This window comes from Pan troglodytes, chromosome 11 (genome assembly GCF_028858775.2).
Source record: "Pan troglodytes isolate AG18354 chromosome 11, NHGRI_mPanTro3-v2.0_pri, whole genome shotgun sequence".
Taxonomy (NCBI): domain Eukaryota; kingdom Metazoa; phylum Chordata; class Mammalia; order Primates; family Hominidae; genus Pan; species Pan troglodytes.
Window position 1 is genome coordinate 8732260 of NC_072409.2, and position 16429 is coordinate 8748688.

The window sequence follows — 16429 nt, forward strand, 5'->3', positions numbered from 1 at the left end:
CAGAGAACTGGCCCAGCTCATTGACTCCATCGAGATTCCTTGCTGTGCCATCTGCCACCCCGCCACCCCAAGGGCCAGGGTTCCCACCACCATTGCCCAGGGCTGACCGTCTTTGTGCCCTCTGGGATGGGGGAGTGTTGTCCTACCTCCCGGGGGCTGGACTGGGGTGACTTTGAGCAGAAAGGCTCTCCTGACTTCCCTGGTGGGCGTGGGGACAGGTAGAGGGACTGGCCTCAGACCATCCCTCACCCCTGTTTTCTGCAGATCCCTCGTAAGTGGTGTCACTGGCTGGTGGCACCCTCAGTTACTGGCTGCAAATGGGTGGGTTGAGGGACCTGGGTCTTCTGCTGGCCTCAGCTGTCACGGAGCACACCACTGTCCTGGGAGCCTGGCCGGGACCTACAGTCTGCACCTGTTTTCTGGGCCATTTCCTCAGCCCCTTCATGGTTAAATGGCCGGAGAGATCCCACGCCTTCTGTGTGCCCAGAAGCAAGGGACTGACTGTCCTTCCATCTGTCCCACACACCCTCTGGCCAGTCTAGGAATCCATGATCACCCATCCTGCCCTGCAATAGGATGGGGAGACGATCCCTGCCCAGGGTCACACAGCAAGGCTCTGCCCAAACATCTGGGTGTCCCCTTGGGGCTCAAGATGGGAGATGGGGTCTAGGGTGGGTTTCTGTCCTCCTCTTCGACCCCCCACCCCCCAGTCCCCATTTCTGGGGGCCCTGCAGGGTGACAGAGGACTTCATTCCCGCGAACAGTACAGATATGAGGGCAGTGGGCCTCCCATGGCTGCTGGTCTGAGCCAGGCCGAGGCGGTCTCCATGCCTGCTGCAGGCCAGAAAAGGGCCCGGGAAGGCCATCCAGCCCTGTGGGGTCCCAGCTCTCATCTCAGCCACCAACATTGTTTGCGGCCCTTACCCACCTTCCTGCAACCTTTTGGGGCTTAAAAAAATGGTTTTATTTCTTAAAGACAAAAGCTTTTTGGTTTTAATACACAAACTAAATGAGGTCCTTGGCAGGCTCTTCCACCTTCCGGCCCAACCCCTCCAAGGGTTGTGGGCTGCAGTCTCTGGTGGCCGAGGACAGAAGAGCTGGGCCCGGCTGCGGGGGCCTCAACAGCCTCGTGGGCTCGGGAGTCCAGGCTGGAGAGACGGGCCAGGAGAGCCCATCCAGGAAAAGGTCACTTCCTGGGCGTCTGCCCCCTTTTCTATTGCTGTCCACCCAGGGAGGCGTCTGGGTCCTGGTGGGACTGGACTTCAGTTCACTGTAGGCACCTGGCTGTGGTGCAGGCTGAACTCCTTGGCCTTGAGACGGAGGCTGGCGATGCTGTTGGCCATGTTGACCCCTGGGGTTGCGGGGCCTGAGCTCCCAGGGCTGTAGGGTGGCACTGTGCTGGGGGCGACATGAGACACAGGTCACATGGGTGCGGTTGGCTTCTGGGTGTCAGTGCTCGACCCCAGCCTCTGGTCCTGCCACCCCCCTCCTTAGCTTGCTCTCCTGGGCAGCCTTCACCCAGGATTGGGGGTGATTTGGAGCTGTAGGGTTTGGGCAGGGGTCAGAAGTCCCCCCAGCTCAGTGCTGGGACACAGGAGCCTCCATATGAGCCATGAGCTTCCTGACAGCAGGGCCTGGGTGGGTCCATGCCCCCCTCCATGTGTACCCTGGGCCTGGCTCACAGCAGGATGGAGGCAGAATGAACAGGCACCTGGATTTGAGGATGCCCCTTGGGGCCAAGCGTGGTGGCTCACGCCTGTAATCCCAACACTTTGGAAGGCCGAAGTGGATGGATCACCTGAGATCAGGAGTTCGAGACCAGCCTGGCCAACATGTTGAAACCCTGTCTCTACTAAAAATACAAACAATTAGCTGGGCGTGGTGACGGGCGTTTGTAATCCCACCTACCCAAGAGGCTGAGGCAGGAGAATTGCTTGAGCCTGGGAGGCGGAGGTTGCAGTGAGCTGAGATTGCACTACTGCCCTCCAGCCTGGGTGACAGAGCGAGACTCTGTCTCAAAAATAAATACATAAATAAATAAGGATGCCCCTTGGTTTTCCTGCCCCATGTAACGATGAATAGGGAGGGAAGTTAGGAGGGCGGTGAGGACTAAGATCCCTTAAGCGGACCCACGAAATCCCTGTCCCCCCACATGACCATGGCTCCAGCAGAGCCACCCTCACAGCCCAAGGAGCAGACGGCGCCTCTGGAGCTGTGGGGTATGGTGGCCCGACTCTCGAGCACCTCCTGCCGACCATGTCAGAGTCTTTCCAGCTTTGATCCAGACAAAACTGCCCAGAACTTAGCTCTGGGCCCCAGCCATGCCTGCAGGCCAGGGAGACCATTTCCTCAGCCCTCCCAGCCTCAGTTTCTCGTCTGGAGGGTGGACACGGCGCTGGGGCCCCCGTGACAGCCTAGGAATCTTCCTGCAGGTTTTCTACTCCCTCAGGGTGATGCCTGTACTTTGCTCCCCCTCCAGATAGGCCTGTTTTCTCCCGGCTCCAGGTGTTCACACACACACTCACACCCCTGTGGACACGCATGCTTGCACGCTCCTTTGCATATGCAGGCATGTGCATGCACACTCACAGTCATGTGTGCGCACATGTACATTGACACACACACATGCCAACTCTTACAACATGCACGTGCAGGTGCTCATGAACACCCACTCACAGGCACACTCGCCACACATCACTTGGTGTACCCCAGATCCCAGGGGCACGTGGACACCATTCAAGCTCTCTCCAGACCCTCAGAGGAGTCCAGGCCGGAAAAGCCCTCTGGGATTCCTCGAGCTGCCCCTTCCTGGCCCAAAGGTGTTCCCGCTCTCACCTGTAGGGGGACGAGGCTGTCCAGGAGAGATAATCTGGACTCAGGGCGGTGGGCCGGGGAGCCACAGGCTGCTCGATGGCGGCCTCCTGGCTGTAGGACTTGAGCAGCGAGGCAGAGCGGCTGGCCAGCATGGCCCTTTCATTCCTGCGGAACTTGGCGCGGCGGTTCTGAAACCAGACCTGTGGGTGGGAGGGTGAGCAGGGTGCAGCATGGGCAGGGGGGACCCAAGTCCTTCTGGATCTGGGTGTGTGCCTGCTCTGTCACCAGCCCAGGGCTGGCAGTGTCACCTCTCTGACCCTTAGTTTTTTCATCTGTAGAATGGGGATGACAAATGACGCCTGCTGCTGGGTATGTGTTGGAGATTGAGAACACCAATGAATGGAGAATGAATGGAGAATGTGTTGGAGAATGAGAACGAATGGAGAGGCACTTGGCCACTGGGAGCGAGGTGCTTGCTGAGCACTCGCGGGGAGAGGCGCTTGCTGAGCACTCGGGGGGAGAGGCGCTTGCTGAGCACTCGGGGGGAGAGGCTCTTGCTGAGCACTCGCGGGGAGAGGGGCTTGCTGAGCACTCGCGGGAAGAGGCGCTTGCTGAGGACTCGCGGGGAGAGGCGCTTGCTGAGCACTCGGGGGGAGTGGCGCTTGCTGAGCACTCGGGGAGAGAGGCGCTTGCTGAGCACTCGGCTCAGTGCTGGCACAGAGTAAGAACTTGAAACTGGAAAAGGACTTCTTTACCAGAACCCTTTGTGCCAGGCATTGTTCTAAGCGCTTTACGAAAATTTATTTTTATTTGTTTGTTTATTTATTGAGACAGGGTCTCACTCTGTCACCCAGGCTGGAGTGCAGTGGCGCAATCTCAGCTTACTGCAACCTCTACCTCCCGAGTTCAAGCGATTCTCCTGCCTCAGCCACCCAAGCAGCTGGGATTACAGGCGCATGCCAGCACGCCCGGATAATTTTTGTACTTTTAGTAAAGATGGGGTTTCATCATGTTGGCCAGGCTGGTCTCAAACTCCTAGCCTCAAGTGATCCACCCACCTCGGCCTCTCAAAGTGCTGGGATTATAGGCATGAGCCACTGTGCCTGGCCGCTTTATGAAAATTTTAACTCTAATTCTCGAAGGACCCCTATAGCAAAGACCTACGTGATCCTCATTTTCCAGGTAGGCAGGTGCCTGCAGCACAGACAGCTTAAGTCACTTGCTCAAGGTCACACAGCCAGTAAGTGGCAGGGCTGGGATCTGAACCCCCATCCTCCTGGCCTCAGATGCTCCTGCTCAAACACCCCTCCTGGGCAACTGTGTAATCCCGGGTGAACAGTGGCTGTGCGCTCCCACGCGCACGCTCCCACGGGAGGCCCGGGACTGAGCGCTCACCTGAACGCGCGCCTCGCTGAGGTTGACGCGCCGGGCAAGCTCCTCGCGCACAAAGGCGTCGGGGTAGTGCGTGCGCTCGAACACGCGCTCCAGCGCCTGCAGTTGGCTGCTGTTGAACGTGGTGCGGTTCCGCCGCTGCTTCTTCTTCCGCTTGGCGGCGCTACCGCGCCCCGGGCTGGGACACTCACCTGCGGAGGTGGCGGGGGCGGTGGTCAGCAGGACGGCCAGTGGCTACAGTCACGGTTCAGCCCCCAACTCCGCAGTTTGCTCTGAGTGCTTTAGTGCCGCCGCCAGGAATGCGTCCCTTTAATTCACTCCCTCATTCCTTCCTTCTGGCAACCACCCATCCATTCACTCTTCAACACGTATTTACTGAGCACCTGTGTGGCAGGCCCAGTGCTAGACTCCGGGGAGATAACGGAGAACAAAAGCAGCCACACCCCTGCCCTGTGGAAACCCCAGTCTGAGCCAACTGAGATGGGACCACGGCAAGAGCCCTGGGGACAGGTGTCCCTTCCACCAGGGACAAGTGACCTGCTCAAGGAGGGCTCAGGAGACACCTGAGTGTCCCCAGCACCCGGCCCAGGCTGTGGGGCATGGCACATTCTGCATGGACACCTGTTGCTGACATGCAATAATAATAATAATTAATATGTCAATAAAGAGCAGTGGGAGTCAAGGCTCAGGACCCACAGATTCTAGGAAGCTCCCAGGAGCCCTAAAGACAGATGTCGTGATCCTCATCACTCCTAAGGAGGAAGAGTCAGAGAGGCTATGGTCTCGGGCCCAAGTTCAAGGTCCCAGTGGAGTCATTGTTGGGGGAAGGATCTGAACCCACCAATCGGGTACGAGAGTCCTCATCCTCTCCTTTTTAGCCAATCAGGCAGCTGTTGAGAGCAGCCTTCCTTTCCAGAGGGCCTACTAGGCCAGAGGCTGTACTGGGGGCTAGGGAGAGACGAACCAGAGGGATCCATTGGCAGGGGAGGCAGGCCCCGAATAAGCTTTGGCGGGGCCGTGGGGTGGGTCAGGGCAGGTGTGGGCCAGGGCACGGGAGGATGCTCAGCTCTGGTGGGGATGAGGAGCTGGCCGGGGAGGCCCCTCAGGAGAGGTGGAGCTTGCAAAGGGTTTGAAGGATCCCCAAGAGTTCTCCAATCAGTTAGAGAGTGAGGGAGGGTGTCCAGCCAAGGCCCAGCAGGGGCGGTGGAGGATCCCAGCAGGGGACCTGACCGAGGGTGGTGCTGGCCTGTGGTACAGAACTAGCAGCTCTGGTAAGGAGGGCCCAGCAGAACCCTGGGGAGGTCCTGGAGTGGCAACCTCTGGGCCCAGCCTGTACCTTGGGGGATGGGGTGGGGGGCGTCCAGCTACTATTTCCACATTTAAACTTTATCCAAGGGCGCCTCTGACCCTTCATCCTCTAGGGCTCAGCCTATTGTCCACTCCTCCAGGGGGCCCTCCCTGATCACCTGAGTCCACATGGAACCAAACCCCCTTCCCTCCAGCACTTAGAATCAACCAATGCTGCCGGTTCAGCACTTCTTTTGTATCTGATTTTTTCTCATTAAAAATGTGTATTTTAATAACCAAGTAATCACACTGCTTGTCACAGTAACAGATTCAAACAACACAGATGGGTATACAGTAAAACAAAATACTCTCCCCTCCCCTATCCCACTCCCCACATTTTCTTTCTTTCTTTTTTTTTTTTTGAGGCGGAGTCTTGTTCTGTCCTCCAGGCTGGAGTACAGTGGCATGATCTTGGCTCACTGCAACCTCTGCCTCCCGGGTTCAAGTGATCCTCATGCCTCAGCCTCTCGAGTAGCTGGGATTACAGGCGCCCACCAACATGCCTTGCTAATTTTTGTATTTTTAGTAGAAACAGAGTTTCACCATGTTGGCCAGGCTGGTCTCAAACTCTCGGCCTCGAGCAATCTGCCCGCCTCGGCCTCCCAAAGTGCTGGGATTACAGGTGTGAGGCACCATGCCCAGCCCCACTGCCCACATTTTCTAAGATTACAAATACAAGTTTAAAAAATGGCCAGGCGCGGTGGCTCACACCTGTAATCCCATCACTTTGGGACGCTGAGGCAGGTGGATCACTTGAGGCCAGGATTTTGACACCAGCCTGGGCAATATGGTGAAACCCCATCTCTACTAAAAACAAAACAAAACAAAGACAAAGACAAAAGAAATTAGCCAGGCATGGTCACAAGTGTCTGGAATCCCAGTTACTCCAGAGGCTGAGGCACAAGAATCGCTTAAACTCAGGAGGCGGAGGTTGCAGTGAGCCAAGATTATGCCACTGCACTCCAGCCTGGGTGAAAGAGCAATGCTCTGTCTCAAAAATAAATAAATAAATAAATAAATAAAATTTAAAAATAAAATTAAAAATTGACAAGCACACACTGGGGCTTCAACTTGCCTCTTTTTATTTAATAATATTCTGGATACCTTTCCATCTTAGTGAAACAAACCTAACCATCTTTATTGCGATTGCTTTTCCAAAATGTATTTTCCCTCTTGTTCCCTCTCCCCTACCTTCAGGAACCATTTTAAGAGTTAGTTCTTCCTTTATCCCTCCAGCATTGCTTTTTGCAAATATAACAAAATATGTGTAATATTTTCTCCCTTTCTTCTATCAAAAGAAAGCATAGCGGCCAGGCACGGTGGCTCATGCCTGTAATCCCAGCACTTCAGGAGGCCGAGGCAGGTGGATCACCTGAGGTCAGGAGTTCAAGACCAGCCTGGGCAACATGGCAAAACCCAGTCTCTACTAAAAATACAAAAATTAGCCAAGTGTGGTGGTGCATGCCTGTAATCCCAGCTACTCTGGAGGCTGAGGCAGGAGAATCACTTGAACTTGTGGGGTGGAGGTTGCTATGAGCCGATATCGTACCACTGCACTCCAGCCTGGGCGACAGAGTGAGACTCTTGTCTCAAAAAAAAAAAAAAAAGAAAGCATAGTATGTACTGTTCACTTTTTGCCCCACCTAACGATATTTCCCAGGGATTCCCCCATTCAGCACACCGGAGCCCTTCATGTTCCTTTTCACAGCTGCATAGCAGTCTACCGTGTGACTCTGCTGTGTTTATTCAACCAGAGCCCTATTGATGGGCATTTGGAGGGTTTCCAATCTCTTGGAACTAGAAGAATGCCACAATGCATAACCTCATGCAAATATGATTTTCTATTTTTGCCAGTGTATATTTAGGACAGATTCCTAGAAGTGGAATTTCTGGGCCAATGAGTGAATGCTAGATGTGGCCAAATTCCCTCGTATAACTGGTCTTATTTTGCATTCCCACCAGCCGGGTTTGGGGCGACGTGTTTTGCCTACAGTTCGGCCAACAGAAGAGCTTTGGATTTTAGTCCATACCTTGTATTTTTGTTTCCCCAGTTACATGTTCCCATTTTACACCCGATGTTCTTTGCACAGTACTGGGCATTTGTTCAGTGAACTGTTACTGAGCTTCTAGAACATGCCAGGCCCAGTGATGGGTACTGCTGAATATCTGCTTTTAATCAGTTCCCACGTTAGGAGGGTTTACTGACTCTTGAGCAACCAACTGATTTGATGTAAGGTTAAATTGTTCCATGAGACTGTAAATGAGTGTGTGTGTGTGTGTGTGTGTGAGAGAGAGAAAGATGTCCCTGAAGCTGGGTTTGGACCACTGCTTCTCAACCGAGGGCAATTTTGCCCCTGTGAGACATTTTTGATCGTTAGGACTGGGGAAGGGGTGCTACTAGGATCTAATGGTAAAGAGGCCAGGAATGCTGCTATATCTTTTTTATTTTTTGAGACAGGGTCTCACTCTGTTGCCCAAGCTGGAGTGCAGTGGCGCAATCGTAACACACTGCAGCCTCGACCTCCTGGGCTCAAGCAATTCCCCCACCTCAGCCTCCCAAGTAGCTGGGACTACAGGTGCCTGCCACCATGCCCAGCTGATTTTTATTTTAATGTAGAGATGAGGTCTTACTATGTTGCCAAGACTGGTCTTAAACTCCTGACCTCAATTCTCCTGCCTCAGCCTCCCAAAGTACTGGGATTACAGGCATGAGCCACCATGCTTGGCCTTGCTAAATATCTTTCAATACACAGGACAGGCCCCCATGTCAATGAATTATCTTGTCCAAAATGTCAATGGCACTGAGGTTGAGAAACCCTGGTTTAGAGGGATGACTAGGAGGTTATGTTCAGAAGTTTCCCCCTTTGGGAAATACTTGCAAACATACGGGACCAGGCGGGGGCTGTGGGGGCAGTGGGGAGGGAGCACGTGGTGGCCCTGTCGAGCTGGTCTCATTGCCGGGACCGCTTCACTCTTCACTCCTCAAGCAAAGGCGAGGATGGATGAGAATGTCTGCTGCCTGTGAATGTCTTTCCACCCCCACCACCTCGATGACGAAGAAACTTTAAACCGAAACAAGAGCCCTTGCGCTGAAAACTGGGTGGTGATCAATAGCCTGAAAGCAGGGATGGAAGTTTCTGGAAAGCCAGTCATTGCAGGGGTCATTTCCACCCCCCTTCAGGCAGTTTCTCTTGGGCACACACCCAACACAGGAGGCATTTCAGCCAAAAAAGGACATTTTCGGGAAGTTTCTGAGCAATTCAAACCTGGGGGTGTTTAAATGAAAACCATTTTGCAGCCTTCGCCTTGCCGAGTAAGCGCCCAAAGAAACAGCTCCACTTTCATGCCAGTTAAGCTGTGTGGCGACGTGGAGCCAAAACCCTCATGCAAAGGCATTTACCCCCACCCCAGCCAGCCCCAGACCGCCCCCAACACTGGCTGGCGTCCTCACTGCTTCCCAAGTCAGCTCTGCCCAGGGTCGTGCCAAGGCAGCTGTGATGGGATGCGTTCGGCCAGAGTCGGTTGGGACAGGAGTGGTGCCAAGTGCTCCATGTGTGGCCACCCACGGTCCCCTGCATCCACCCTAGGAGGCACTGTGCCATTTTATTTTATTTTATTACTTTTTTTTTTTTTTTGAGACAGAGTCTCGCTCTGTCCCCCAGGCTGGAGTGCAGTGGTGCGATCTCGGCTCACTGCAACCTCTGCCTCCTGGGTTCAAGCGATTCTCCTACCTCAGCCTCCAGAGCAGCTGGGATTATAGGCTGGAGTACAGTGGCACGATCTTGGCTCACTGCAACCTCTGGCACCTGGGTTCAAGCGATTCTCCTACCTCAGCCTCTCGAGTAGCTGGGATTACAGGCGTCCGCCACATGCCTGGCTAATTTTTTTTGTATTTTTAGTAGAGATGAGGTTTCACCATGTTGGCCAGGCTGGTCTCGAACTCCTGACCTCAGGTGATCCCCCTGCCTTGGCCTCCCAAAGTGCTGGGATTACAGGCGTGAGCTACCAATGGAATCATTTTACACACACGGAAACTGAAGCTTTTGAGAGTGTCTTGCCCAACGTCGTACATCTGGGATTGAAATCGATGTCTGTTGGCCAGGTGCAGTGGCTCATGCCTATAATCCCAGCACTTTGGGAGGTCGAGGCAGGCGGAACACCTGAGGTCAGGAGCTCAAGACTAGCCTGGCCAACATGGTGAAACCCCATCTCTACTAAAAATAAATAAATAAATAAATAAATAAATTAGCCAGGCATGGTGGCGGGCACCTGTAATTCCAGCTACTCAGGAGGCCGAGGCAGGAGAATCACTTGAACCCGGCAGACGGAGGTTGCAGTGAGCTGAGATCACGCCATTGCACTCCAGTCTGGGCAACAAGAGTGAAATTCCGTCTAAAAAAAAAAAAAAAAGAAAAAAAAGAAAGAAATCGATGTCTGCTGGGAGGCCTGGCCAAGCCAAGGCTGTGAACCCCTCTTCACGGGGCCTCCTCCCTCTTCTATCTCGCTCCCAGGCTCAGCAGCGTAGGGGGCCTGTCACACGCTCGGTCCCAGCTCTCTGAACCCATGGGTGGGCGGGGTCAGGAGATGCTATGGTGGGAGGCCTCCAGCCTCACGTCACCTCTTCGTCCTAAAGGAAGCCCTCACCCCTGGAAGGGTATGGGATAGCACCTTGCTGAAGGACACACCAAGCTGCTGTGAGGAGTTGAGTGTAGCTCAGTGCCAAGGACATAGTAATTGCTCAATAAATGTTCACTCCCCTTAACATGATTGCTTTTGTGCAGCCAGCTTTGTATGAGAAGACAAGGACCTTTCTCCCTGATCCTTTCGTCCCTGTAGCCCAGCCTACAGCAGAAAGATGGGGCTGCACCCCTGCCGTGGGCTGAGGCTGGGAAGGAACGCGGACGGGGAGAAGGACCCAGGCAGCACCTCCCCGCGGACCAGAACTCGAACCCACAGCTCTGGACTTAGCCGGGGGCTCTGGCGCTGGCCTCCGCCTCCGAGCGGATGTGCCGGATATTTGTTGCCCTAAGTTCCTGAATCACCTCCTGAGAAATGCATTGTGGTGGGCGTGTGTGTTCCTCTGGGGACTCCGTGCTTGGGCTTAAAGCATTTAGGAAATAAATAAAATAAATACTCTCTAAGCCTCAGGCCATTGGCGTCAGGTCCCTGCCTTTTCACGGGGCCCCTCTCCTCCGGTCAGCAAGCCCTGAGTCTGCACTCTCCAAGGAGGGCTGTGCCCAGAGTCTCTTTTTGTTCAGGAAAAGTTCTGCTTTTCCCTGAGACTGAAACAAAGCATGAAACCGCCTCCCTTTGACCAGGCTGTTTAGCTGCTTTTGTAGGGGGCCTGGATCCCAGAGGAGAGAAACGAGCTCAGATGGGGGAGGCCTGTCTCGCGCTGTCTCCTCTTTAAAACCAAAACGACATCGTCCCCGAATACATTACAATGAAAAAATGACTGGTGCACGGTTTTCTGCCATTAAATTATTTCACACGTACCATTTATTTGGCTGACTGGGGGCCAAAGACATTTAAAAACTCTGCTCTCAGCCAAATGATCAAGTGTTCCCACCGCCCTCCCCTGTGCCTACGGTTTTTCTTATTCCGTGTAATTTAAGGGTCTAAATAGTCTGGAGGGAATTAACTGCAAATTCTTCCTAAGACAAATAAACTCAGCCTCTTCGTTCCTGCCTTTCTCAAGCTGTTGAGAGACACACTCTATTTGTTTTTGCTTCAAATAGTCAGTTTGCGCCTGACCCCAGGGCTGAGGTGAGCTCCAACCCAAATAAATAACTTTTATTAATTAGCATTTATTCTGAGCAAATAAGCAGCCCTCCTCACCACCCCCAACATGATCTCTGCCAACAGCATCGCAAAAACAAACACCGGGTCCTTGGGACCTCGATGTGGATTTAACAAATTAACACTGGGCCTTCTCAGAGGAGCCTCGGAGCTGGAGAAACATTTACAGCCTGGAACGTCTTAGGCAAGAAGTGGAGGTGGGGTAGGGTGGAGAGGCCGTGGAGGCTTCGGTTTCCCCCTGAGATTTCTTGGTAGAGATTTGGGTTCCTTTGAAGGGCCCCTGGGAGAAGGGCTCAGACAGGAACTCTGAAACCACATCCTTAGCCACTGCCTGGCAGCAACAGCAAGGACACAAGTGGCCCTGAGGGAGGCTTGAGGGAGGATTCTCACCTCTCCCAGTAAGGAATGGAAGGCAGTACCGCCTAGTGGTTAAGGAGGTGGCCGGTCCGGGTCTGGCTCCCAGGCCGGTCCGCCTCACTAGCAGAGCGCCGTGAGTGAACCTTTAACCGCTCCCAGCCTCAAGAATCTCACCTGAGGCCGGCGCCGTGGCTCATGCCTGTAATCCCAGCACTTTGGGAGGCCGAGGTGAGTGGAATGCCTGAGGTCAGGAGTTTGAGACCAGCCCGGCCAACATGGTGAAACCCCCGTCTCTACTAAAAGTACAAAAAAATTAACCGGGTGTGGTGGTGTGCACCTATAATCCCAGCTACTTGGGAGGCTGGGGCATGAGAACTGCTTAAACCCGGGAGGCGGAGGTTGCAGTGAGCTGAGATCATGTCACTGCACTCCAGCCTGGGCAACGAAGCAAGACTCTGTCTCAAAAAAAAAAAAAAAAAAAGAGAATCTCACCTGAAAAATGGGAATAACAGGATCTACCTCATTTAACCCTCATAACAACCCACCACGGCTGGCTCCTAGTTCCATTTTACGTAGGAGGAAACTGAGGAACAGAGAGTTAAATGACATACTGATGCCACATGAGCAGGAAAGACCAGAGCTGGGATTGGAACTCAGAGAGCAGCACACAGTCCGGGGTCTTAGCCACTTCCCCACACTGCTGCCTGAGTCACCTCGGCATGGGAAGCCAACCCCCAGATCCTCGTGGTGCTGGGATTCTGGGGGCCTCCCTGGTGGCTTAACAGTGTATGGATCAACCAAAAGGAGGGAGGCTGAAGGCAACAGAAACATTCTTGGGGCTGCAGCATGTGGCTTCAGGCACACAGGCAGCAGGGCAGTGAGGATTAAGGATGTGTGCAGGCCCAGCCCCAAGTCCTGTGAGGGTGGGCCACAGTCAGGCCGGGCACAGAGAGAGCTCAACAACATGTGAAGACAGAAAAGAAGGAAGGGGAGAAGGGAGGATAGAGGAGAAGAAACATGGTCCCTGGGGCCTCATGGAGAAGGATCCCAGGGCTTCTAGGCTGTTCCAACCCCAGGAGTGCAGCCCTGCCCCAGCCAGCACCCCGACCAAGGGGCCCAAGAGCTGACTTTCGTTTTGTTTTGTTTTTTGAGATGGAGTCTCACTCTGTTGCCAGGCTGGAGTGCACTGGTGGGATCTCTGCTCACTGCAATCTCCGCCTCCCAGGTTCAAACGATTCTCCTGCCTCAGCCTCCCGAGTAGTTGGGACTACAAGTGCCTGCCACCACACCCAGCTAATTTTTTGTATTTTTAGTAGAGACGGGGTTTCACCATGTTGGCCAGGATGGTCTCGATCTCTTGACCTTGTGGTCCACCCGCCTCAGCCTCCCAAAGTGCTGGGATTACAGGTGTGAGCCACCGCGCCCGGCCAAGCTAGCTTTCAATCAGGCCAAGCTGGCCTCAGCCCCAGAAATTCAGGGACCAGGGGTAAGGCACAAAGGAGGGTCTCGGGTCCTCTGGTGCCAGTTACAAGGCACAGGTCCATCTTCACCTCCCTGGACCGTTGCTGGATGGGGCCACCTAGGCCACTCCAGTAGGCAGAGCCAGGGCAGGTGGCCTCAGGGCTGCCCGGCCGCTGTTCCAGGTCCCTGCCTCTTTGGGGTCACTGCTCGCATCACATACACCACGCTCTCTCACCATGGACCCCTGCCTGAGCTGGCAACGTCTCCTCCCTCTCTTGCTCACTTTCAGGTCTCAGCAGAGATGCCTCCTCCTCCAAGAAGCCCTCCTGGACCCACAGGCTTAAGCTCCCAAAAAGCCCTGTGCCTCTCCCATTGTAGCTCTGTCACACTGTAGGGTAAGTGTGGGGTCATCGGTCCAGTAGGGGCTGGGACTTACTGTTTTCTGTCTCCTTGGAATGCATCACAGGGGCTGGCACAGGGAACCTCTCATCAATCTGTGTTGAGTGCTGAGTGTTGAGTGAAGGAGGAGGCATGGGAAGGGCCGGGTGAGCCCGCAGAGCCCGCCCTCCTGTGCAGGGGTCTAGGTTCCTCCCCTGGAGCCATGGAGGCCTGGTGAGGACACGTCCTCCGAGTGAGGAAGAGGCTGGGGGAGGCCGGCCACCACCAGCCACTGCCCTGCCACACTTTTAAGAATGTTTCACCTCATTAATTTTGAACAAAAACCCGTGACGCTGACACATTTTTATAGCTACCAGCCTGGAGGAGAAACACATCCCGGGAAGGAAGGTGATGATGGAAGCCGCAGTGGGGCCCGAGGAGTCAGACAGGTCCCCAGGGGGCCCCATCCCATGGCTTCCCCGGCCTCGGCACAGCACACAAGAGCGAGAGGCATGGGCCACCCAACCTGGGACTGCCGTGCTCTGACCTGCTCCCAGCCCTGGGGGCCGGTAGCCAGTGTGGCTGCAAGAATGGTGGCTAGTGTGGCCTCCGCAGGCTCAGGATGACCCTGGAGTTTGGAGAAGGCTGGAGGAGGTTCCCTCATGTCCCCCACAAACCTCAGCAGAGCCTTGCTTGGAGGCAGTTGCGGTGTATCTGGGTCTCTCTGGGGTCGGGAGCCTCACCCCTAAATACATGACATGCACACATTTCCATGGGGCCACCAGACCCACAAGAAAGCGGAGGGGCCAGTGACCCAGCAGGAGCTGCCCCTGGAAGGGAGCACAAGCACCTTCCCACCTCTGGGCCTTGGTATCTGCTGTTCCCTCTAGCTAGGGCACCCTTCCCCCATCCCCACCGCACTGGCTAAAGCTGACCCAGCCCTGGATTTCAGCCTACATGCCCAGCCCTGAGAGGCCTTCCCGGCTCCCATACAAGCGCAGGTCTGCTTGTTATGGACTCCTAGGCCTTCTCCCTCTCCTGCACATCTGCAATTAACTAAAACAGAGAAATGACGTGTTTTGGTTATCTGCTTCATGCCTGTCTATCCCACATTTGACTCTAAGATCCAGACGGGCAGGGCCTGGGTTTTCCTTGTCAATGCTGTATCCCGAGGACCAGGCAAGAAGTTTGGTTTCAAAAATATTTCTGAATGAATGACTATGTAAATGAAGGAGCGGCTCACTCCAGAAAAGGATCTGAAGTCTCAACTTCCAAAGCCAGGTCCCTTTATCTTCAAAAGGGCCAGACGATGGCTGTTAGATGTGACATCAAAAACACAAGCAACTACAGCAAAAAAGATAAATGGAACTTCATGAAAACTAAACAGTTTTGTAACTGTTATAACCATTAAGAAACTGAAAAGACAACCCACAGAATAGAGAAATTATTTACACATTACATATTTGGTAAGGGACTTATGTTTAGAAAATATAAAGAACCCTTACAGCTCAATAAAAAGACAAATATCCCAATTTAAAAATGAGTGAAGGATTTGAGTAGACATTTCTCTAAAGAAAATACACAAATGACCAATAGGCAGAAAGACGCTCAAAATCATCAGCCAGCAGGGAAATGCAAATCAAAACCATGATGAGACAGACTTCACACCCACTAGGATAGTTAGAATCAAAAGACAGATAACAGCCGTGCATGGTGGCTCAGGCCTGTTTAAGCCCAGCACTTTCAGAGGCCGAGGCAGGTGGACTGCTTGAGGTCAGGAGTTCGAGACCAGCCTGACCAACATGGTGAAACTCCGTCTCTATTGAAAATACAAAAATTAGCCAGGCGTGGTGGCGGGTACCTGAAATCCCAGTTACTCGGGAGGCTGAGGCAGGAGAATGGCTTGAACCTGGGAGGTGGAGGTTGCAGTGAGCCGAGATCACACACTGCACTCTAGCCTGGGCAACAGAGCGAGACTCCAGTAGGCTGAGCCAGGGCAGGTGGCCTGATAACACCAAGTGCTGGCCAGGAAGTGGAGAAACTAGAACCCTCATACACTGCTGGTGGGAATGCAAGGTACAGCTGCTGTGGAAAACAGTCTGGGAGTCGCTCACAAGGTGAAACATAGACTTACCATCTGACCCAGCAATTCCACTCTTAGGTACAGACGCAGGAGAAATGAAACATGTGTCCACACAAAAACCTGTACACAATGACATATGTCCATAGCAGCATTTTTTTTTTTTTTTTGAGACACAGTCTCCCTCTGTCACCCAGGCTGGAGTGCAGTGGCACGATCTCGGCTCACTGCAACCTCCTCCTCCTGGGTTCAAGCAATTCTCCTGCCTCAGCCTCCCGGGTAGCTGGGACTACAGGCGCACACCACCGTACCGGGTTAATTTTTGTATTTTTAGTAGAGACGGGGTTTCACCATGTTGGCCAGGCTGCTCTCGAACTCCTGACCTCAGGTGACCCACCAGACCAGCCTTGGCCTCCCAAAGTACTGGGATTACACGTGTGAGCCACCGCGCCCGGCCATAGCAGCATTATTTATAATAGCCAAAAAGTGAAAGCAACCCACATGTCCTTCAACTGGTGAATGAATAAATAAAATGTGGCCCATTCATGCAATGGAATAGTATTCAGCAATAAAAATAAATGAAACACTTAGAGATGGTAACTGTGGGTTAACCTTGAAAACATGATGCTAAATCAAAGCAGCCAGCCAGAAGGGAATATATAGTGCATGATTTCTTTTATTTATTTATTTATTTTTTGAGACAGAATCTCACTCATTATGTTGCCCAGGCTGGAGTGCAGTGGCGCCATCTCAGCTCACTGCAACCTCTGCCTCCTGGGTTCAAGCGATTCTCCTGCCTCA

The 16429-nt window shown here is 53.6% G+C and overlaps 1 protein-coding gene across 1 annotated transcript in view; it reads right to left on the reverse strand.

Annotated features, from left to right (window-relative positions):
- Nucleotides 1-940: 940 nt before the first annotated feature.
- Nucleotides 941-16429, reverse strand: part of PRRX2 (paired related homeobox 2) — a 57478-nt gene continuing 41989 nt past the window's right edge. Inside the window, exons 2-4 of the mRNA XM_016961831.4 lie at nt 4210-4397; nt 2836-3014; nt 941-1398 (exon numbers count right to left, since the gene is read on the reverse strand). Of these exons, the coding sequence (XP_016817320.1) occupies nt 1263-1398; nt 2836-3014; nt 4210-4397 (503 nt within the window). The 3' untranslated portion in view covers nt 941-1262. The remainder of the gene's footprint in view (nt 1399-2835; nt 3015-4209; nt 4398-16429) is intronic.